The sequence below is a fragment of the Lithobates pipiens genome, unplaced genomic scaffold, assembly GCF_037356315.1.
Source record: "Lithobates pipiens isolate NorthernLeopardFrog02 unplaced genomic scaffold, aLitPip1_a1.2 Scaffold_16, whole genome shotgun sequence".
In the NCBI taxonomy this organism is placed as follows: domain Eukaryota; kingdom Metazoa; phylum Chordata; class Amphibia; order Anura; family Ranidae; genus Lithobates; species Lithobates pipiens.
In genome coordinates, this window is record NW_027507748.1 from 18,644,241 (window position 1) to 18,668,939 (window position 24,699).

The window sequence follows — 24,699 nt, forward strand, 5'->3', positions numbered from 1 at the left end:
CGTGTGCACGTCGGTGGTGGCGTGTTCCCCGGGAACACTGCTCGTCACCGACGCTGGTAAACAGCCATTGGCCAGCTGTTTACCCACGTTACCGCCTAGTGTACACCAATCACACTGATTGCCTGCCTGCCCCCCCCAATAAAGAGGACCTGTCACCACCCCTCATAGTACCTGTCAATCACAGTCCATCAGAGTACCTGTCACAGTCCATCAGAGTATTTGAGTACCTGTCCCAGCCCATCAGAGTACCCGAGTACCTGTCCCAGCCCATCAGAGTACCCGAGTACCTGTCACGGCCTATCAGGGTACCCGAGTACCTGTCACGGCCCATCAGGGTACCCGAGTACCTGTCATGGCCCATCAGGGTACCCGAGTACCTGTCACGGTCCATCAGGGTACCTGAGTACCTGTCACGGTCCATCAGAGTACCGAGTACCTGTCACAGGCCATTAGAGTACCGAGTATCTGTCACAGTCCATTAGAGTACCGAGTACCTGTCACAGTCCATCAGTGTACCGAGTACCTGTCACAGTCCATCAGGGTACCCGAGTACCTGTCACAGCCCATCTGAGTACCTGAGTACCTGTCACAGTCCATTAGAGTACCGAGTACCTGTCACAGTCCATTAGAGTACCGAGTACCTGTCACAGTCCATTAGAGTATCGAGTACCTGTCACAGTCCCTTAGAGTACCGAGTACCTGTCACAGTCCATTAGAGTACCGAGTACCTGTCACAGTCCATTAGAGTACCGAGTACCTGTCACAGTCCATCAGGGTACCCGAGTACTTGTCACAGCCCATCTGAGTACCCGAGTACCTGTCACAGCCCATCTGAGTACCCGAGTACCTGTCACCGCCCTTCAGAGTACCCAAATACCAGTCACCAAACCATCAGAGTACCTGTCACCAGGCCATCAGAGTACCCGAGTACCTATTTGCAGCCCATGTCTCATAGAATATACGTTGGGGTGTTTGCTTTCCAAAATGGGGTCATTTTGTGGGTAATTTCACTGTCCTGGTGGTCCAGGACCTTCAAAAGTGTGATAGGTAGGAATGAAATGAGATGTGTCATTTATGCTCCTAGAACGCCTGAACTTACAACTTCAATGTTCGGCCTCTCTATGTGGCCAGGCTGTGTAAAAGTCCTACACATGTGGTATCGCCATACTCGGGAGGAGTAGCAGAATGTATTTTGGGGTGTGATTTTTGCTATATACATGCTATGTGTTAGAAATATCTTATAAATTGACAATTTTGTGTAAAAAAAAAAATTGGGTTTTATTTTTTTCCACATACTCCAAAAACTTCTGGAAAAAAATTAACTATTCAAAAGACTCATTATGCCTCACAGATTATACGTTGGGGTGTTTGCTTTGCAAAATGGGGTCATTTTATAGGCAATTCCATTGTCCTGGTGCTCCAGGGCCTTCAAAAGTGTAATAGGTGGTTGAGAAATGAGATGCGTAATTTTTGCTCGTAGAACATCTGAAGGTACTACATCAATGTATGTGGCCAGGCTGTGTAAAAGTCTCACACATGTGGTATCACCATACTCAGGAAGAGTAGCAGAATGTATTTTGGGGTGTAATTTGTTGTATGCATATGTTGTGTGTGAGAAATAACCTGATAATATGACAATTTTGTAAAAAAAAATAAAAAAAATCTTAATTTTGCAGAGAATTGTGGGAAAAAATGACAACTTAAAAAAACTCACCATGCTACTTACTTAATACCTTGGAATGTCTACTTTGTAAAAAGGGGTCATTTGGGGGGTATTTGTACTTTTCTGACTTGTTAGTGTCTCAAGAAATGAGATACACCTGATGTACTGAAGGCCTGATCAGAAGTGATCAATTTTCAGTGATTGGCACCATAGTTTGTAGACTCTATAACTTTCACAAAGACCAAATAATATACACTAATGTGGGTTATTTTTATCAAAGATAGGTAGCAGTATAAATTTTGGCCAAAATTTATGAAGAAAAATTACTAATTAGCAAAAATTTATGACAGAAACAAAGAAAAAGGCATTTTTTTCACAAAATTTACGTTTTATTTTATTTATAGCACAAAAAATAAAAAACCCACTAGTGATTAAATACCACTAAAAGAAAGCTCTATTTGTGTGGAAAAAAGGACGCAAGTTTCATATGGATACAGTGTTGGATGACTGAGTAATTGTCATTCAAACTGTGAGAGCGCTGAAAGCTGAAAATTGGTCTGGTCAGGAAGGGGGTGTAACTGCACTGTATTGAGGTGGTTAAAGTGGTTGTAAAGACTTTTGTGTGACATTTACCTATAGGTAAGCTTAGAATAAGGCTTACCTACAGGTAGTGCAAATATCGCCTAAACGTATGCCGTTTAGGAGATATTTCACTTGTAGTGCGCCGATGTCATCATCGGCACATGTGCTGTGAAGAAAGGAACCACCGTGCCGTTTCTTCCCCCAGCGTGTGCCGTGACTGGCGGCTCCCACGCGCATGCATGGGAGTGATGTCATGCGGCTCCGGCCAGTCACAGAGCCGGAGTCCGTGGCCCCTGAAGGAAGAGGGGCGAAGATGGACGCCGCCTGCACAGGGGACAGCACGGGCTTCGTTTGCAGGTGAGTGTCATATAATGGGCTAGTATGCGATGCATGCTAGCCCATTATGCTTTTAATTTGCAGGCCTTGCGGGGAGCAAGAGGAAGTAAAACCCATTAGGTTTTACTTCCTCTTTAAGTGGCCAGACATAGATGTGTGATGCAGTATATGGACTCTTACCCAGTACACGGATCTCTGTAGAAGACATTAGATAATCCTTATCACTGTAACTGTAACACCAGGTCTCATACACACAGGAGTCGTCCTTCCTGGCATGTGTCAGCTTCCAGCAGCCACTGCCTGTGTCCAGTTGGAGTCTGGGGTCATGATAATTAGTGTGTTTGTAATGCGGGAAATACTCGATCATCGTCTTGTTCTCTCTGCACTGTCTGTACAGCTCCATTTTACCTATATAGCCAGGACATTTCATATTACAGCCAGTGATGTCTGATCCGCTCTGTACATACACCGTTCCTGACGACACCGGTATGATCACCATACACAGGAGACCTGGGAAGAGAAGAGAAATGTTCACAGAAATGTTATAGTGTTGCAGGTTGCCTACAAGTGTATTAGTTGGGTAGTTGGCTGGCCCAGGCTGAGGAAGGGGTTAACTGCTAGCACCTGAGTTAATGGGCTTTTTGGGCCCTGCCTGTCCACCCTGTGATATAAATGGGGGGGAGGCTGGAGCCTGCCTGCTCTCGAAGATGCTATAACCACCATGGGACATTGAAAGGGACTGCTGTGCCCAGTAGTCCTTTGGAAGACACCGGAAGACCATAGAAATTACAAGCCTTGGGAGATGCCAGTGATGGACCATCACCTTGTTAAGGTACGCTTGGCCAGCCTAGTTCAGTTAGATAGGGAAATGTTGCACTGGAAGTGTATCTGTTGGCTGTTGCCACAAAATATTCAGTAAAGTTGCATCAACTGTTTTAAGCCTAGTCTGAAGTCATTAAAAGGGGTGCATGATGGTTTCTGGAGTATGAAGGAACAGGGTCAGTGAAGCAAATGTAGGGTATGAAGTAGTGGCGGAACTACCAGGGTTGCAAAGGTCGCACTTGCGACCAATCTGTGGCATTCCCCCACTTGGGGGGGCAAGCGCTGGTGCCATTGACGGAACAACTTCCGGCACTGAGCTCTGGTAACTGTGTGCACTAGCGTGGACTCTCGGTTCACCTGCCCCCACCTCTTGTAGGGTGCCTGGGGTCACACAATGGTGATCGCCCCCTCCTTAGCAGCTGGCATGTCTGACTGCCTGCACACAGACGTCAGTCCACTCCTCTTCCTCGGCTCCGATGTTCTCCAGTACACAACCCGGAGGACCTGTGGAAGAGGGACATTACATTGCAACAGGCACGCTGATGATCATATACTGGTAGGACAGATTAATGAGGGTGGGATGGCAGGTAATGAGCATATCCACCTGGAGAAGTGATGGAGGGTAAGAGGATGTGTGCAGGGGGTGATTTAGGAGGAAAGAGGACTTGTGCAGGGGTGAGGGCGGTTGGATTTGAAATCCCCCACTGCACCTTCTAGCAGTAGTCCTCTTCTCTCCCAAAGCGCACCCCAGCACATATTCTCTTAGCCCCCCTACTCTAAATTGAAGAGATACCTCCTGCCACAGAGAGGGCAATTGCAGTGTCTGGGAACCCTGGCACCTGTATGAGATGCGGGGCAATTGCCCCGGGTGCCCTCTTTGGCATAGCCCTGTCAGGTAAGTTACTGAAGCCAAGTGCCACAAAACATGACTTAGTACTTGGTGGAAAATCCCTTGTTGGCAATCACAGAGGTAAGACGTTTCTTGTAGTTGGCAACTAGATTTTGTCCTCTTTCCTTTTTGCAGATCCTCTCCAAGTCATTAAGGTTTTGAGGCTGATGTTTGGTAACTTGAACCTTCTGCTCCCTCCACAGCTTTTCTATGGGATTAAGGTCTGGAGACTGACTTGGCCACTCCAGGACCTTAATGTGCTTCTTCTTCAGCCACTCCTTTGTTGCCTTGGCTGTATGTGTTGGGTCATTGTCATGCTGGAATACCCATCCATGAACCATTTTCAATGCCCTGGCTGAGGGAAGGAGGTTCTCACCGAAGATTTGATGGTACATGGCCCCGTCCATCGTCCCTTTGATGCAGTGAAGTTGTCATGTCCCGTTGGCATGAAAACACCCCTAAAGCATAATGTTTCCACCTCCATGTTTGACAGTGGGGGACAGCATTTCTCCTCCTCCAAACACCGCAAATTGAGTTGATGCCAAAGAGCTTGATTTTAGTCTCATCTGACCACAACACTTTCACCCAGTTCTTCTCTGAATAGTTGATTGGAGTGCCCAAAAATATATAGTACAACAGAAAAGGTACCTTTGTCCTATTAATTTTGAGAGAAGTATTTTGTATTGAGGCCACTTTAATGGTACCGTACAGACACTTGGGAAACAACTGATAAATAAAAAAGTTGAATTTTATTCAGTTTACAAAAACATGTTAAAACACATATAAAATGTATTTATTAAAGGCTCTGTATATTATCTCAATTGTAACTACAGGGGCCGATTGTACCAGTTCACCCAGTAGAGACTGTATTGGGCATACTCAACATGTTTCGTGGAACAATATATATAGCTTATTTCATATATATGGAGTTTACAAAACAGAGTTCACAAATCATACTAGAAAATGGAAAAGAAAAAAACACATATTACTCATAAACAAAAACATCAAATAAAAATATTAATGATATAATACGTGTTGTGTCACCCCCCATATATAGGCCACCTTACCCAGAGCAAAATCATGCGCAGAGGTCTCTGAGGATGCTTCCGCCCAGGCGGGTGTGGGAGCCTCCACAGACAGAGGGGGAAGGGAAAAGATGATAAACCTTGCAGGCTAGTAAAAGACTAGATAATGCTGTAGCGCATTGACCACCAGGGCAGAATTGGCTATAAATTAATCTTGGAAAAGGGGGGGTAGGGAAGGGGAAAGAGGGGCAAAGGAAAAACGATTAACCCACCGTAACAATGGGTATGAAGTAGATCTCTCACAGATAGGGCTCAATAAATATTTCACAAGAAACCATCATACATTGTAAGTAAAAAGGAAGAGAGAAAAGAAGGAAAGATAAAGAGAAATAAAATCAGAAATAAGAAAGGGGATCAGTTTGATCCACCAATAAAAGACTGTCACGCTGAGATTAACATTGAACTTTTTACAGACCTTACATTACAGAGAGGGTCTGTATGAGTTGACCTTATTCAAACCCAGAGGAGACATTTGATCCATAAAGTCTCGCATTGTAGTATGGATTTGTCCCAGTTTCCACCTCTAAGGTCTGGAGGAGTAACCGCCAAAACAAAAAAGGAGACCATTCCTGTGTGGTATTTATGATGGAAACCAACATGCCATGTAATAGGCTGATCTGTCCGTGCCGATGCCGATGTCAAGTATTTCTTAGATAACGACGGGGTATGGCTATTAGATGATGTCCGCACCTTGCACCATGTTGATGGGGACAAGGGCCTCGTCCCAACAACCCTGGTGGTTGTTGAGGTCTGCAGGCATGGGGCTTATCGGAATCTGGAAGCCCCCTTTAACCAGTTAACAACTGGCCCATAGCCGAATGACGGCTACAGGGCGGCTGCTTAACTCTAGGAGGCCGTCATATGACGTCCTCCCAGAATTTCGATCTTGTGCACCCCCTGGAGCGCGCACTCAAGAGGATCCGTGGGGCTTCATAGGGCAGAGATAAAGGAGAAAATATGTAAATTTACGGGATTTATGTAAAAAATAGTTGTAAATAGATTATTTAAGATGTAGAGGGGGGCAAGAGAAAACAAAAGAAAAAGAGAGTAAAAGGCCGAGGCCAACTTACCAAAAGAAAGGACTTAGTCATACGCCCAGCAGACAAAGGAGGAGGTATAGTTATCCTTTCTAAAGAACAATAGAATCATGAATACCCTCCTACAAGATGAAGAAACATACACTTGTCTGTTGGGCAATCAGATGTTTAAGTGCAGAAAAGCACTCGATCAAATTGTCCATCTAGGCCTAAAAAAGGATATTTTGAACAAAAAAGAGGCCAAATACCTTACTCCAGAATCATGTCGTACCCCAATCATATACATACTTCCGAAAATTCATAAAGACAAAGACAACCCACCCCCAAGAGCAATGGTAAATGGAATCGACTCATTAACAGCAAGAATGGGACAGTACATCAACCATTATCTCCAACCAGCAGTACAAAAAACAACGGCATACTTACGAGATACGAAACACATACTGCACAAAAACGATGAACCTTGGTGGTTAGCCACAGCGGATGTCGCCTCATTATATACGGTAATACCACACTACCTAGCCTGTGAAGCAACAAAATGGGGACTTAAAAAGTATACAAATCTACCTTGCATTCAGAGGAAATATCTAGTAAAATGCATGGACTTTGTTTTAAAAAATAGCTACTTCTGGTTCAATAGGCACTATTATTACCAAAAAACAGGAGTGGCCATGGGCGCAAAATTTGCTCCCAGTGTAGCAGGCCTTTTTATGGCACAGTGGGAGGAAGAAGAAGTCTTCATTAATCCACCAAGTGAACTAGTTATCTACAAAAGATATATCGATGATATTATAATAAGATGGAAAGGCGAACAAACTAATCTGATACACTTCTTAGAAAAGTTGAATAAAAATAATCGTAACATCAAGTTGACATGGGAAATTAGTGACAAAACCATAACGTTCCTTGACCTTGACATAACACAAGAACAAGGGTCTTTCTCCTCCAAAACTCATTTTAAAAGCGTTGATCGCAACAGCTATCTACCACTGGGAAGCTGCCACCATAGAAACTGGCTGTATAACATACCCAAAGGCCAATTAATGCGCCTAATGGCGCGTACACACGGTCGAACTGTTTGACGTACTTAGTCCGTTGAAACACATTTCAGCGGACGATCCGCTCGTGTGTGGTCTTCAGCTGACTTTTTCAGCGTGCAGTCCGGAGTACTAAGAATTTCGGTTTTTTCAAAAATCTGTCCGTCGTACTTTGGTTTCAGCGGACAGTACGGTCGTCAGTATGCTAGTTCGACGGACTAAGAATGGCGCATGCCCAGAAAGGATTTACACGGCGGAAGGGTGCTTTGCTGTGTCTTGGACTTCCTATTTCTAGTTCCGTCGTACGTGCTGTACACGTCATCGCGCAAGCTTTCGACGGACTGTTTGTGTATCCGTGTGTGGTCAAGTCCGTTCAGTGGAAACTACGACGGATTGTCCGTCGGATTGTATGACGGACTAAGTACGATCAGGAAAACAGCATGAAAGCAAAATTCATCGAAAAAGGCTATACTGAAGAATTTATCACTAAAAAAATAGCAGAAGTAACCGCTATAAATCGTAAAGATTTACTCAAAGACAAACTCCACACTAAGCCACTACAAGATTTTGTGCCGATTATCCTAGATTACAATATACAACATAAGCAAATCGAACGAATAATCAAACGGAACTGGAATACATTACAAGCAGATACACGTCTTAACAAAGTCCTCCCTGCGCATACAAAATTTGTATACCGCAGAGCCCCTACCATTAGGGATAAAATTGTAAAAAATATCCCAGACCCCCCAGGTAGAGGGCTAACATTCTTTACAGGTAAAGGCTTTTACCCTTGTAAAAAGTGCTAGCACCAAAACAAAACATCCAAACGAGAAGAAAAAAGAATTTAGGTCAACAAGTACTGGAAATATCTACGAAATTGATGAATTTATTTGTTGTAATACGGTTGGGGCCGTATATGCCCTGGAATGTAGCTGTGGGCTACAGTATATCGGTCGCACTAAAAGGCCACTCAGAGTCCGAATAAAAGAACATGTACAAAATATAATAAAAGGTTTCGATAAACACAATGTATCTAAGCATTTTGCCCTTCATCACAACAAAGACCAGTTGCAATTAAAATTTGGGGGGATTGAGCCCTATATAAAACACTGGAGGGGAGGGCATAAAGTAAGGACTCTGAGTCAACTGGAGTCAAAATGGATATTCACCTTGGACACGCTTACGCCAAAAGGCCTGAACATTGAATTTGACCTCAACTGTTTTATTAGTGACTTTTAATCCTCCCTCTACCATCACTATATTCTGCACTAATTGATTTTCTGAACCATTCCTTCTTTTCTCATAATAGAGAATTGATGCCATGCCATATAGATCCTTTATGTCAGTGGTCATCAACCCTGTCCTCAGGGCCCACTAACAGGCCAGGTTTTATGTATTACCTTGGGGAGATGAAGACTAGAATACGGCAATCACTGAGCAGCAAATTAAATCACCTGTGATGTATTTCAGTTATCTTGCAAACCTGGCCTGTTAGTGGGCCCTGAGGACAGGGTTGATTACCACTGCTTTATGTAATTTTTTAAAATAATCTATTTACAACTATTTTTTACATAAATCCCTTAAATTTACATATTTTCTCCTTTATCTCTGCCCTATGAAGAGTATTGAAAAATCAGCCCCCTGAAATACACACATATAGGCCCCTTATACATACATCCGAAATCTTGCCTTCCTCTATATTCCCGATATTCTAGATCAATAGTTCTAGAAACATATCTTCTACTATTTCTTATGATAAGATAAATTTATGCTCTCATTTATTTTTGTCTCTTCTTTTTATTAAGGTTTTGTGCAAATTTACAGATATTACCTGTGCTATTATCATGTATTACCTTTAACCCGTCATTTCCGGTCGCATACCCTTTTTTTTCATATATATAATTTTTTTATATAATTGTTTTAAATTAAAAAAGTTTTTAATCTTTCCATACCCCTTTTTTTAAATTAATTCCCCCCCTTTTTTTAACATTTTTTTATATATTTTTTTTAATTTTATTTTTATATATTTCTAAAATCCATAGAATTTTTCCTTTTTTGCCAATAATAAATTCTCCTAATAGATCATTCATGGGGACCCTTCGTCCTCCGTTTTTTACTGTTAATTCTAAATCATGCTTCTATGATAGAAGTAAATGCGTTATGCTTGCTGTAGCCACCCGCACGTGTTTTTAAGTTGGTCGCTTGCTCTATTATACAGCGATGCCCACCAACATTATGTCCACCGGCCGCTCTAGCGACACATTTCCACCAAGATGGCCGCCATACATCTTCCGGCATACAGCAAACCGGATGTTTACATCCTCAAAACCAACAATATGACCGCCGGTCCACTTCTGGCGACCATATCGAAATTAATATGGCCGCCGTGATACTTCCAGTGCTCGTTTAATAATAATAACCAGCTGCGTTCGTGTATTTCATCTATCTGCCTATATATAGTCCATATACGTTTAAGCTATCCCCTGATGAAGTCACGTGACCCGTGACAAACATGTGTCGGGAATTACCGCTACCGGAAGTGACGCTGGTCGAGCTCGCTGCTCGTTTTTACATTGCCTTTTTGTCATCCTGTGTTTGTGAGTACCTGAAGTTTATTCCTTTAATAAATATTGCACTTCTTTATAATACTACACTATGGGGCATCCTTCCTTTACGCTTTAATCCTGTATACCCGGCACGAAACTACCTACGGCGAATACCCCAAAGTGACTCTTAAAGAGGCCACACACCATATAGGGAGTAAGAGAGGGACGCGCAAACAGGAATTGCCATATTAGGATCCATAAAGGGAAAATACCTCCAGGAACACCTAAAGACATACTCAATATATGCTGTAACCTTACAGCAGAAAGGTAAGGGGACAACCATAAATTGACCACTTAGGATCACACTGAGCTCCGTTGGATCACCCTAGCCATCACCCATTATATTGAAGAACACTTAGCACTTTATTTACACCTGTAGTTTATTTTATGCAACTTTTTGATTCTAAGTTCATTTATGTTTCTTGCGACTTATGTTATAGTCGCTACACGGCTCATTTGCACCTTATGCGACTTTGTAGAGTTAGCACTTTATTTTCACTATATGCACCTTTATATGGACATTTGATATAAATATCCTTCCGTCGATCTAGACGATTGTTCAAACTGTGTTTTTTTTACCTGGATTCAGTCCTCAGCACTACTGCACTTTGTCGTTTATTTTTCAACTAATTTTATTACTTTTTACGCATTTTTAAATACTAACTGTTGCACCTTCTATTATCTCTATATAATATCATCAATTTTTATGAATTATTTTTACCTCTGTGTATTGATGTGTATGCTTAATCACTGATCCAAGGTATTATATGATTATTACGCTATTACATTTTACTTCTGTCATATATTTGATGTATTACTAGCCGTCATCCACTTACCTGTATATAAACTTTTAACCATTTACTATACCCACCCTTCGTGGTTTTACTAGAATTTTACCTATACAAGTTTACACAATACACAACTATTGTAAATTTACATATCCTCTAGTACAGCACACCACTATTCTTGTACCAATCTTTCTCTTTGGGTTCAGATATTTCCCTCCAGTGAGTGCATCAGTAACCCATTTCACCAATAATATTTTTTTCCCATTTTGGCGCAGGAATATCCTTTTTTCTACCCCACCCACAAGCTCAAGTTCCTGGCCTTGAAGTGGACAGTAGTGGGCAAACTGAGGGACTACCTATATGGCGCAGAGTTCATAATCAAAACTGACAACAACCCTCTCACCTACCTACTCACTACTGAAAAGCTGGATGCCACAGGCCATAGATGGTTGGCTGCCCTATCAGGCTTTACCTTCAGTCTGCAGTACCAGCTGGGGGTCGGGAACAAGGATGCAGATGCTTTGTCGAGAAGACCCCACTGTTCTCAGAACTCCGCAGAAGAATGGACCCAGCTAACTCCTGAAGGGGTGAGGGCCCTTTGTGAAGGGGCAGAACAGCAAGTAAGAGGTGAGGCCAGAGCTGAGGAAATTGGAGTGTCAGCTGCTGGGGTGCCCAGATGCTATTGTAACATCACCCAGGTTGGAGATGAAGGTCTGCCAAAGCTGGTTGGAGATGAAGGATCTGCGTAGGGACCAGCTGGAAGACCCCCTCTGTAGTTTGCCATTGAAGGCACTGGAGACCCAACGTCCCAACTTACTCCTTACTGGCTCACTAAAAGAAGGCCGTTTACTACACCAAGAGTGGGATGGGTTGCAGTTGCAAAAAGGAGTGGTCTAAAATTGTTCTTAAGTATAATTCTAATAGGGGCGCTAGAGCAAATGCCAATCAAAATGTGACACTTAGATGATCATAAAGCATCTAAAATAATACACACCATATCACAAAGTTACAATAAACAAAAACATTGCAACCAAAATATAGTTAAGAACAATAATAAGTGAAGTCCCAGTTAGGTGATGACACCCTAAAGGAAAACAAAAAGCAACTTATATAAATAAATCCAACAGTCCAAAACAATGATTTCTTCAGTGAGAAGATCCTTCTGAATCTATGAATCAGGAAAGTTGCTGGGATCTTCTATAACATAATGAAACGATCGTCCCTTCACCAAGAATTTAAGAACATAGATAAAAAACACTTCACTTGTGAAGATAAAGATGTCTTCTTACCAGATGGTGTTGACTACTTTAATTAAAAAGATAGTCAAATGGGCTTGTGCAGGTAGACTCCCTGCTCACATGGAATAAGGTGGACCTCCTATGGACAGGAGCTTCTCCTCATAGACTCAGACAGGTCATAGAAAAAAGGGGCAAACAAAAATCGATAGAGTAATACCGTTTAATAAAAAAATAAATATTAAAAACATAAGGCCAAATGGCTGCTTACATATGTTGGTGCCCAACCTGGCACTGGGGCTGCTTGCTTAAAAACAAACGTTTTCGTAATGGATACGTAGTTCCTCGTGGTGTAAGGCGTGCGTTCCAACGAAGGGCAGCCGATGACCAAAGACGACCGGAACTAAACGTAAACGAACGTGACTGAATACCGCCTCGACGTACGTTTCGTTTGACACGTCATCAGGAAGCGTATCCAGTCACAAAGTCACCGTTCTTTATGGTGTCTCGATCAATCCGTGGACCAATCGAGAAACACTTAATTTAGTGCGCAGCCTCAGTCCCACTTAAGGCTAACAGCAATACTGATTCAAATGAAAACGTAACTAACAAATAAACGTTTGAAATATATCCACAAAAAGAAAAAAAAAAAAAAACGAAGGGATGGATTCTATATATTAAAAATTGGAAAATATAATTAGAAAATGTGATTTAATAATATCTAATCGGCATTTAATAATCCATTGAGTTGGGCCATTGGAAAAAAAGGGGGTAAATTACTTGTAATTTACAAAGTAACCACTAGATGTCAGTCTTTAATATAAAGATTTTTACTACTTGAGACGAAAAGGAGGGACTGTTTTTTCTGATTAATAATCTTATAAAAAATAAATAGAATTCTTCATTATATAACTGTCAATACCAAAAAAGAGTCCAGGACTCTTTCTGGCTAGCAGATGTGAGGAAAGACCAAACCAAAGCTAGCTTCACAGGACAAAAAGAACGCCAAATAAATTCGAAGATGGAGAAATGGCAAAAAAAAATGCCTAAGTCAAGACAAACTTTTTAATCATTGGACAAAAAACAATTTAAATCCAACTCTATGTTCATTCCTAGAGGCTGCATAGTTTTTAAATTATATATCCACCTCGTTTCGTTCTTTGATATTTCCCTTTTCATATGGGTTCCTCTCCAATGTTTTGAGATCTTATCGATCCCATAAAATTTACAGAGTGAAGGATCGCTATCATGATGTGTTTTGAAATGTCTTGACACGCTGTGGTTGGGAAAACCTTTCTTAATATTTGTGAGATGTTCATTAATTCGAATTTTTAGCTGTCTAGTGGTTCGACCTACATACTGCATGGAACAGGGGCATTCCAGCACGTAGGTTACATGGTCTGAATTACACGTGATTAGTGATTTGATTTTAAACTCCGACTTGGTGACTTGGGATTGAAACTGAATAATCTTCCTTGATGAACCGGGTCCTCTGGTAGTCTTACAAGCTTTGCATCTCGTGCAATAATGGAAGCCGGATCCATCAAGGAAGGTTACAAGTTTTTTTGGGGGGGGGTCGGGGACATTGCGGGCTACTTGGTTTCTCAAGCTCGGTGCCCTTCGGTAAATGAATTTGGGATTCTGTGGAATGATAGAGGCCAGATCATTATCTTGTTGTAAGACGGGCCAATATTTTTTAAAAATAGTTTCTACTTGTTTGTACTGTCTATTGAACCCTGTCACGAAAGCTAAAGCTCCTTGATGTTCTGGTTTCGCTTTTGTTACCAGTAAAGTTTGTCTGTCCATCTGTGACACCTGTGTAACAACTTTCTCTAGAGTTTTTTGTGAGTAACCTTTTTCCAGAAACCTACTGGTTAAAACTTTAGCTTGTGCATGGGAGTCAGACTCTTCCTCGCAGTTCCGTTTTAATCGCATGTATTGTCCTTTCGGAACAGCTCCTATCCACTGTGGGTGATGGCAACTGTGTGTGGGCACATACCCATTTCTGTCTGTGATTTTAAAGTAGGTTTTAGTAACAAACTTGTTATGCTTTTTCGTAATAGTGAGGTCCAGGAAGTTCACTTCCGCCTTACTGAATTCAGCTGTGAACTTCAAGCAATATTGGTTAGCATTCATGTTGCTCAGGAAGTCTTTGAAACTCTCTAGCGTACCTTTCCAAAAAAGAATTACATCATCTATATATCTTTTATAGAAAGTAAGAGATTTGTGCATATTTTTATAGATGGTTTCTGATTCCCATTTATTAAGGACAATGTTAGCTACGGTGGGTGCATACCGTGCTCCCATGGCTACTCCTGATATTTGGTTGTAGTATTCATTGTTAGCCCAGAAAAAAATATTACTCATAGCAAGATCCAAACCTCTAATCAAATAATTTGTCTGAACCTTTTTCAATTTGGATTCTTTTGTTAATGCCCACTCTATTGCCATAAGTGCATCTTTGTGTTGGATATTAGTATAAAGTGACTCAATGTCTACCGTGATCATGATGGTGTCTTCTGATGCAATCAAATCTTGTAAAAGTACTAGCAGATCTCTGCTGTCTTTTAAGTATGAAGGACTGTTTCTCACTAATGGTTTGAAAAATTCATCAAGATATTCTCCTAACCTTGCAAACAAGGACTCCATCCCGCTTATTATGGGTCGGCCTGGTGGTCTTTCACTATTTGTGTATTTTTGGTAAAATATACATAACTGGAATTTTAGGAGCGTGTGGTACAAGATAATTCACTTCCTTTTGGTTTAGAATATCTTTGTGTAGGCCCTCAGTTACCCACTCTATAAGTAATGTTTTTATTTTTGGCGTCGGATCACTATTTAATTTTTTATACGTGTAGGTGTCGTTTAGTAATCGTTCCATCTTCTGGTAATAATAGTCTCGGGATAGTATCACGAGACCTCCCCCCTTATCTGCTGCTCGTATCACTATCTGTTTGTTTTCCTCTATCATTTTTATACCTTCCCATAGGGTTTTATTTTTAGCCTGTCTTTTAATTTCTAAATTCCTCACATCGTGTTGTACCATATTTTTGAACACTTCTATATGATGATGCATTCCTTTCTTAGGATTAGGGGGGGGGAGAGAGATCTGGTTGATTCCGGAACACCGCGTCATACACTTGGACCAGGTTGCAAACTATCTCACAGGGTCCTCAGGGAAACTCCTTCAGGGGAGAGAATAAACTGATGCCAAAGAGCCCACGTGTTTTGAAATCTTTCCTGTTGTTGCCTCCCAGATAGCACCAGGTCCTCTAGTTTACTAACGTCCTCCACCCTTCGAATCCAGGACGCCACCGACGGTGGGGCCTGGCTTTTCCAGTGAAGCGGAATGCAGGCTCTGGCAGCATTCACCAGGTGACACAGAATGGACTTTTTGTATTTTTTAGTAGACATGGTATTATCATGTAGGAGAAAAAAGGCCGGGTCATCGGGGACGTGGTATTCCGTAAATTTTTGGGTAATGGACCTGACTGTAGACCAGAAATGGGACAACTTCGGACATGACCAAAATATGTGTAACAATGTGCCCTGCCCCTGACCACACCTCCAACATAGTGCCGAGGTGTTCGGATAGAAGGAGTGCAGTACCTGAGGGGTTAAGTACCACCTCGTCAGGAGTTTGTAGTTAGTTTCCTGTATTTTGGTACAAATGGTCGATTGTAGGGCAAAGGTCAACATACGTTGAGTCTGGCTCGAAGTAAATGTGCAGTTCAGCTCCCTCCCCCATTTAGTCAAGAAGGTTAAATGAGAGTCATCGACCGGGGCGATAAGGAGATTGTACATTGTTGACAATGTCCTCGGGAGTGCCCCGCATCCCGAACAGTGTTCCTCAAATGTAGTCAAAGGTACACCAAACTGCCGCGGAGACGGGAGGGCCCGAATAAAATGTCTAAGCTGGACTGCAGTCCAGAAAGCCAGTTTGTAGGGGCCCGACGCGTCACATAGCATCTCTATAGAAGGCCAGTCTCCATTCGTCTGGAAATGCCTCGCTTGTGTGCAGTTCCTAGTAAACATAGCTGACATAATTTGGCGGTCCAATCCTGGAGGGAATCGAGGGTTCCCCAGAATGGGATAGAGCGGAGAGTTAGACGTGGATAGTGGCCCGTCTGAACAGTACTTCGATCCCACCCGCAGCGTTACCCCTATCAGGGGATGATTTTTCATATTCTTAGGGAGGTGTGCATAGCACCAGATAGCTCCCTGTAGTGGCACCTGCGTTTGGGCTTGTTCTAACCAGGTCCACAGCTTAAAGTCCCGGTGGCGACCCCAGTCAATAATCCTACCGAGATGGACCGCATGGTAGTATTTCTTCACATCCGGGACTGCGAGGCCCCCGTGAAGTTTGGGTAGGGAGAGTAGAGTCCGGGCCAGTCTCGTTTTTTTTATTTGCCCAGATAAATCTAGTAAACATCCCATGTACCTGTCGAAAGAATGAGGCGGGGACCAGGACGGGCAGTGCATGCAGTAAATATAAAAATTTGGGTAAGATGCACATCTTGATAAGGTTGCACCTGCCAAACCAAGAGTGTAGGCCTTTATGCCAGGACTCCAGCAGGGCGCGGGCTCTAGTCAACAGGGGTGGAAAATTAAGCTTAAAGACGTGGTCTAGATTCACAGGAATCAAGGTCCCCAAATATGTCAGTGCCACGGTCGTCCATTTAAAATTAAAACTGGAATGGAGTGTGTTCATGGCGGCTTGCGGGAGTGCCACTCCCATAGCCTCCGATTTAGTGTAGTTAATTTTCAGGTTAGAGATCCGTCCATACTCCTCGAATTCCCTGAGGAGATTCGGGAGGGATATTGCCGGGTTCGAAAGGGAAAACATCAAGTCGTCCGCATAAGCGGAGACCTTGTATTGGACACCCCCCGCTGTCAGGCCTTGGATATCAGGGTTGTTTCTAATTTTGCATAAGAAAGGTTCCAGGGAAAGGGCAAAGAGAAGGGGGGACAATGGGCAGCCCTGTCTAGTTCCATTTTTAATAGAAAGGGGGTCTGACAGGACCCCATTCACTTTAATTTGTGCTGTCGGGGCAGTATATATCTGGGTAATCCAATTAATCATTTTTTCACCCAGTCCCACATGCCGGAGAACCGCGAACAGGTACTCCCAGTTAACCCTATCAAAGGCTTTTTCTGCATCGGTGTTTAAAAATACGGAAGGTGTGCTGGTCTGAGTAGCAATATATATTAAATTCAACACTTTAGTCGTGCTGTTTCTAGCTTCCTTCGAAGGGACAAAACCCACCTGGTCTAGGTGAACCAGGGTCTGTAAGTGGCGGGCTAACCGGGTCGCTAAAATTTTAGTAAACAGCTTGAGATCAGTGTTCAGCAGCGAGATTGGCCTGTAGCTACCACAAACCAAGGGGTCCTTACCGTCTTTAGGGATGACCGTGATATGGGCCCTGGTGGTGTCATGAGCGAGGGTGGCCGCGTTCCCTATAGCATTAAAGAAACCCACCATATGAGAGCTAAGGGCCGGGAGCAGGGTCTTATAGTATGCAAGGGTAAAGCCATCTGGCCCAGGTGCCTTTCCAGGTTTAGTCAACTTAAGCGCCAGTTCCAGCTCGTCTGTAGTGATCGGGGCCTCTAGTTCAGCTATGTTTTCAGGGGACAGAGTAGGAGTCTGGCTGGATGATATATAAGCCTCCATCTGGGGTTGTCCCCCCTGCGGGGTCGGTAGGTTGTAGAGAGTGTCGTAGAAATCTTTAAATGTACCCACAATCTGATGCGGGAGACCGACGGTTACGTTCGCCGTCTTAATCCGGGGGATATAGGTCCGCGTCTTAATGTCTTTGACCGCCCGCGCTAGGATGCGACCGCATTTATTCCCGGATTCGTATGCCATGAGCCTACATTTTTGTAACGCAGCCTTAGCTTTATGTCCCAGAAGGACATTGATCTGACTCCGGAGAGAGGACAGTTCAGCCTCCACATGAGGATCCGGGGAAGCTTTGTGGTGCGACTCCATGACTTGGAGTTTAGCCAGAAGCGACTCCAGAAGTTTCCCGGTTTCTTTTTTGATACGCGAGCCGTGCTTTATCAGGATACCCCTAATAATTGTCTTATGGGCTTCCCAAACTGCTCCCGGTGAGGAATCGGTCGTTGTGTTAGTCTGAAAATAACAAGTAAGTTCCCTAGTCACCTCCTCTAAGACCCCCGGCTGCTGCAGAAGGCTTTCATTTAGTCGCCAAAATCGCGTCCTCTGGGACGGGTTATTAGAAAGTTTATAGGTCAACGTAATGGGCGCATGATCCGATCATGTCCGCTGACCTATAGTGGAGGCGTGAACCGCATGGAGTTGACAGTGGGGTATAAGGAAATAATCAATTCTCGTGTATATTTTATGGGGGGAGGAATAGAATGTGTAGTCCCGTTCTCCCGGGTGCTGAAGTCGCCAAATATCGATCAACTGCTTCTCATGCAGACATTTAATAATGCGTTTACGGGTTCCCGCAGGCATAGAGGATACACCCGACGACGTGTCGACGTTAGGGGCCAGGGGTATATTCCAGTCTCCCCCTAGGATCAATTGGCCCTCTTGAAATTCCGACAAGTTAGCAAGCGTGCGTCGCAGAAAAACATCCTGGCCGTCATTTGGGGCATAGACGTTCGCCAACGTCAACTGAACATCACCAATGCGACCCTTGAGGAACACATAGCGACCTCCCGGATCAATCCTAGAATCTTGAAGAGTCCAGGGTATTCTACTGGAGATAAGAATGGAGGCCCCCCGAGATTTCGTTTTATTTGTGGAATGGTACGTCATGGGGAAAAATCTGTTTTTGAGGACCGGCAACCTATCCTCCCTGAAATGAGTTTCCTGGATATAGACTATATCGCTGCGATCCCGCCTCAAGTCATGCAGCAACATACGCCGCTTCTCAGGGATATTGAGGCCTTTCGCATTCAGGGAGTATATTCGGAGGCTCTCCATCCTCAACCAGAGGGGGAGGGTGGGAAAGAGAAAAAAAAAAAAAAAGAGGGGGGGGGGGGGAAGGGCAAGGTAAGACACGAACAGAGGGGAATAAGGGAAGGGAAGGGTACTAGCTAAGGGCAAGCAAAAAGCTTGCGTGGCACGACTCCACCAAAAACGTGCCGGCCTACGTGGGGGAAGTGGCTGGAAACGACTAAGGAGGGGGCGCTCCCGGCCCTCCCCGACACCCCAGGAGCAGCTAAAGCATGGTCCAACGGCACCAATAAGATCACCCTCCCCCGCAACCCCACGGGCTAGCCGCGGGGGGGGGGAAACCCCGAGGGCGTCGGGGGGGGCCATCAACTCCACCCCAGAGGTTCCGCCCCATCATGCTCTAAAAGCGGCTAACCACCCCAATAACAACGGAGCACAGAGCAGGACCCCTGGGCTCCCAAGGGGCGGGGGAGCAAGTATGGCACATCCCCGGGAGGGGTGTAGGTCCCCCGTCTACGGTCCAGCACCCGACCCACCTAGAAGTCAGGCCCCCTAACAGGAGGCGGCTCCCAGCAGGCCCGCCGGAGCCAACATCTACCAGTCTCCCGGCATGCAGACAGATGAAACTTAACCCGCCAGGAGCAAGGGAGGGATTCAAAATAACACATAAAACAATATAGGAAAATAAACACATAATAACATAGAACATTGCGTATCTGGGGAGAGTCCCCAACCGAGCATCAACAGTCTCCCCTGAGTCAGAAAAGGAGGCAGCTACCCCAACCGGGGAGGGGGGGGCAAAACCCCAAAAAAGGCCCCTCCCCCCGAGGCAGGGGCGAACGGATTCTGCCAGCGAAAAAAGGTAGTGAAAACAATGTCCCAAAGTCCCTCAGCTGCCCCCCAGTGCATCAAAGAAAAATACCCACATGTCTCCCTGGGCTCCACAACCCAGCCAGGCGTAGTCCAGTGTTCCCAACAGACCTTGGGCATGGGGGGAGGGGGCAATCCTTGTTACACATGGGAGTTGCGGTGTTAAATCCTCCAGTCACCGACATAGCAGGTACGGGGGGGTTCACCAGCCCAGCAGACCACCCCCCCCAGCGATCTGTCTCAACCTAGTCACCCCCGCAGGCCTAAAAGTCCGGATTGTCTGTCCCTCCCAGAGGGGTCCCCCAGGCAAGACAGCCAGGACAGTCAGTAGCCCCCACCTCCCAAGCGTCCCAAGTCCATCTCTAGCCCAGAGTGGGTCACAGTAAAGCCATCACAGTGAACTGCAATCACGCAGCCCAGGGGGGGAATGGTGCAGCATAGGGGCAGCAAACAGGGCAGGATTGTACCTCATACAGCGAGCCGCCTGTGCTCACAGCTCACGTGCCCTCTCCAGTGTAGTCGTCCCGGAACCACGGCGACGTCTCTGGGGTCTCGGTTGGGCCGACCCCCACGAGGATTGCAGTCCGGAGCGCCCCCCCGGCGGAGGAAGGAACATCAGCCAATTCGGGATTCTGAAAGGATCCACCCCAGGAACGTGAATAGAGCAGGTAGGTCTCCCGGAGAGCGAAGGTGGAACGACTGCTGGTCTCTTCTAAAGATGACTGCGAGTGGGTACCCCCAGCGATAGGTGGCACCACGCCGGCGGGCAGCTTCTAGCACGGGACGAAGCATGGCTCTTCTCTGCAGCGTTGCATGGGAAAGATCAGGCAGGATTCTAACATCAGCTCCGTCAAAGTCCACAGTCCCAGCCTCCCATGCCTTGCGGAGGATTAACTCTTTATACGAGTACCGGTGGAGGCGGCAGATGACATCTCGCGGCCTATTGACGTCTTGTGGCTTTGGTCCCAGCGCACGATGGATCCGGTCGAACTCCAGGGTCTGCGGAAGGGGCTCGCCTGGGAGTCTGCGGAAAATGGCGGTGGCTGTAGCGGCCAAGTCCTCCGAACCAGTCGCCTCCGGGAGTCCTCGCAGACGGATATTATTCCGTCTGCTTCTGTCTTCCATCTCCTCCTGATGGAGTTGTAGCAGGGTAGCCGCATCAATGTGTGCTTGTGAAATACTTTTTAATATTAAGTTTCCTCACGTATTTCTCGATGTCAACAAATAATTCAAACTTGTTCACATCCTTATTAGGTGCAAATTTTAGGCCCTGATTTAATACTTCTAATTCTTTCTCTGAAAGTTCCACGCCTGCTAAGTTAAAAATACCCTCATTTACTTGTCTCTCTTTCTTTTTCTTTCTCCTGCCTCCTCTCTTTCCTCTTTTTCTATAGGTTCTTGTGGGGGGTAAGGGGTAGGAGGGATACGATAAGGCCCCTTCCATACTCTCCCTTCCCCCCCTGGTACTGATTTTGATGAGGCCCTGGTCTTCCCCTAAAGTTACCTCTAAAGGCACCTCTAGAGGGCCTCGGTGGAAAATGATTTCTTGGTGGTTCATAATAATGATAGTCGGGATATCTGTTGTCCAAAGGACTATACCTGTTATAGGTATGTATCGGACGGGGAGAGGGGTAGGGGTATGAATTAGAAGGTGGATAGTGGTGAGTTTTAGGCCTCATGCACACGAGACGCAGTTAAACGCGCGTTCAGATGCAGTTGGACAGTTTTTTCAACTGCACCTGAACTCATTCAATGTTATCCTATGTGTCCATGCACACAGTCTCGTTTTTTTCCGTTTATATGCAGTTGCGTTTAATCTCGTTTTTCCAGAAGCAAAAAAATGCGTTCAGAAACAAAAATTTCTGCGTTTCAGACGCAAAACGCGGCTAAACGCGGCACCCGCGTTTAGCCGCGTTTGCGTTTATATGCGTTTTTAAAGGTGACCTTTTTTTTTACATTAAAAATCTCAAAAATGATTGCAAATGATGAAAAACCATTAGAAAAATATTTTAAACAATTGCAATTGCAAGTGGACAATCCACAACTTGTGGCAAGTGACGTGGCAAGTGGACAATCCACAACTTGTGGCAAGTGACATGGCAGGTGGCAAGTGATGTGGCAAGTGGACAATCCACAACTTGTGGCAAGTAACGTGGCAGGTGAAGTGGCAAGTGACGTGGAAAGTGGACAATCCACAACTTGTGGCAGGTGACGTGGCAAGTGACCTGGCAGGTGACGCGGCAAGTGACTTGGCAGGTGACGTGGCAAGTGGAAAATCAACAACTTGTGGCAGGTGACGTGGCAAGTGACGTGGCAAGTGGACAATCCACTTGTGGCAGGGGACGTGGCAAGTGACGTGGCAAGTGGACAATCCACTTGTGGCAGGTGATGTGGCAAGTGACGTGGCGAGTGGACAATCCACAACTTGTGTCAGGTGACGTGGCAAGTGGACAATCCACAACTTGTGGCAGGTGATGGGGCAAGTGATGTGGCAAGTGGACAATCCACTTGTGGCAGGGGATGTGGCAAGTGACGTGGCGAGTGGACAATCCACAACTTGTGTCAGGTGAGGTGGCAAGTGGACAATCCACAACTTGTGGCAGGTGATGTGGCAAGTGATGTGGCAAGTGGACAATCCACTTGTGGCAGGTGACGTGGCAGGGGACGTGGCAAGGGACGTGGCAAGGGACGTGGCAAGTGGACAATCCACAACTTGTGGCAGGTGATGTGGCTGGTGACGTGGCAAGTGGACAATCCACATCTTGTGGCAGGTGACGTGGCAGGTGACGTGGAAAGTGGTGTGGCAAGTGGACAATCCACAACTTGTGGCAGGTGATGTGGCTGGTGACGTGGTAAGTGGACAATCCACAACTTGTGGCAGATGGCATGGCAGGTGACGTGGAAAGTGGACAATCCACATCTTGTGGCAAGTGACGTGGCAGGTGATGTGGCAAGTGACGTGGCAAGTGGACAATCCACAACTTGTGGCAGGTGACGTGGCAGGTGATGTGGCAAGTGATGTGGCAGGTGATGTGACAAGTGGACAATCCACATCTTGTGGCAAGTGACGTGGCAGCTGATGTGGCAAGTGACGTGGCAGGTGACGTGGCAAGTGACATGGCAAGTGGACAATCCACATCTCGTGGCAAGTGACGTGGCAGGTGATGTGGCAAGTGACGTGGCAAGTGGACAATCCACAACTTGTGGCAGGTGACGTGGCAGGTGATGTGGCAAGTGACGTGGCAAGTGGACAATCCACTTGTGGCAGGGGATGTGGCAAGTGACGTGGCGAGTGGACAATCCACAACTTGTGTCAGGTGAGGTGGCAAGTGGACAATCCACAACTTGTGGCAGGTGATGTGGCAAGTGATGTGGCAAGTGGACAATCCACTTGTGGCAGGTGACGTGGCAGGGGACGTGGCAAGGGACGTGGCAAGGGACGTGGCAAGTGGACAATCCACAACTTGTGGCAGGTGATGTGGCTGGTGACGTGGCAAGTGGACAATCCACATCTTGTGGCAGGTGACGTGGCAGGTGACGTGGAAAGTGGTGTGGCAAGTGGACAATCCACAACTTGTGGCAGGTGATGTGGCTGGTGACGTGGTAAGTGGACAATCCACAACTTGTGGCAGATGGCATGGCAGGTGACGTGGAAAGTGGACAATCCACATCTTGTGGCAAGTGACGTGGCAGGTGATGTGGCAAGTGACGTGGCAAGTGGACAATCCACAACTTGTGGCAGGTGACGTGGCAGGTGATGTGGCAAGTGATGTGGCAGGTGATGTGACAAGTGGACAATCCACATCTTGTGGCAAGTGACGTGGCAGCTGATGTGGCAAGTGACGTGGCAGGTGACGTGGCAAGTGACATGGCAAGTGGACAATCCACATCTCGTGGCAAGTGACGTGGCAGGTGATGTGGCAAGTGACGTGGCAAGTGGACAATCCACAACTTGTGGCAGGTGACGTGGCAGGTGATGTGGCAAGTGACGTGGCAGCTGACGTGGCAAGTGACGTGGCAAGTGGACAATCCAAAACTTGTGGCAGGTGACGTGGCAAGTGACGTGGCAGGTGACGTGGCAAGTGATGTGGCAAGTGGACAATCCACAGCTTGTGGCAAGTGACGTGGCAAGTGGACAATCCACAACTTGTGGCAGGTGACGTGGCAGGTGACGTGGCAAGTGAACAATCCACAACTTGTGGCAGGTGACGTGGCAAGTGACGTGGCAGGTGAAGTGGCAAGTGACGTGGCAAGTAGACAATCCACAACTTGTGGCAGGTGATGTGGCAAGTGATGTGGCAGGTGATGTGGCAAGTCACGTGGCAAGTGGACAATCCACAACTTGTGGCAGGTGATGTGGCTGGTGACGTGGCAAGTGGACAATCCACAGCTTGTGGCAGGTGGCATGGCAGATGACGTGGAAAGTGGACAATCCACATCTCGTGGCAAGTGACGTGGCAGCTGACGTGGCAAGTGACGTGGCAAGTGGACAATCCAAAACTTGTGGCAGGTGACGTGGCAAGTGACGTGGCAGGTGACGTGGCAAGTGACGTGGCAAGTGGACAATCCACAGCTTGTGGCAAGTGACGTGGCAAGTGGACAATCCACAACTTGTGGCAGGTGACGTGGCAAGTGACGTGGCAGGTGACGTGGCAAGTGATGTGGCAAGTGGACAATCCACAGCTTGTGGCAAGTGACGTGGCAAGTGGACAATCCACAACTTGTGGCAGGTGATGTGGCAGGTGACGTGGCAAGTGAACAATCCACAACTTGTGGCAGGTGATGTGGCAAGTGACGTGGCAGGTGATGTGGCAAGTC

The 24,699-nt window shown here is 45.7% G+C and overlaps 1 protein-coding gene across 1 annotated transcript in view; it reads right to left on the reverse strand.

The window, feature by feature from the left end:
- LOC143981512 (uncharacterized) overlaps nucleotides 1–24,699 on the reverse strand; it is a 392,182-nt gene that overhangs the window by 356,053 nt on the left and 11,430 nt on the right. The window contains exon 2 of the mRNA XM_077479381.1: nucleotides 2,762–3,091. Within this exon, the coding sequence (XP_077335507.1) occupies nucleotides 2,762–3,091 (330 nt within the window). The remainder of the gene's footprint in view (nucleotides 1–2,761; nucleotides 3,092–24,699) is intronic.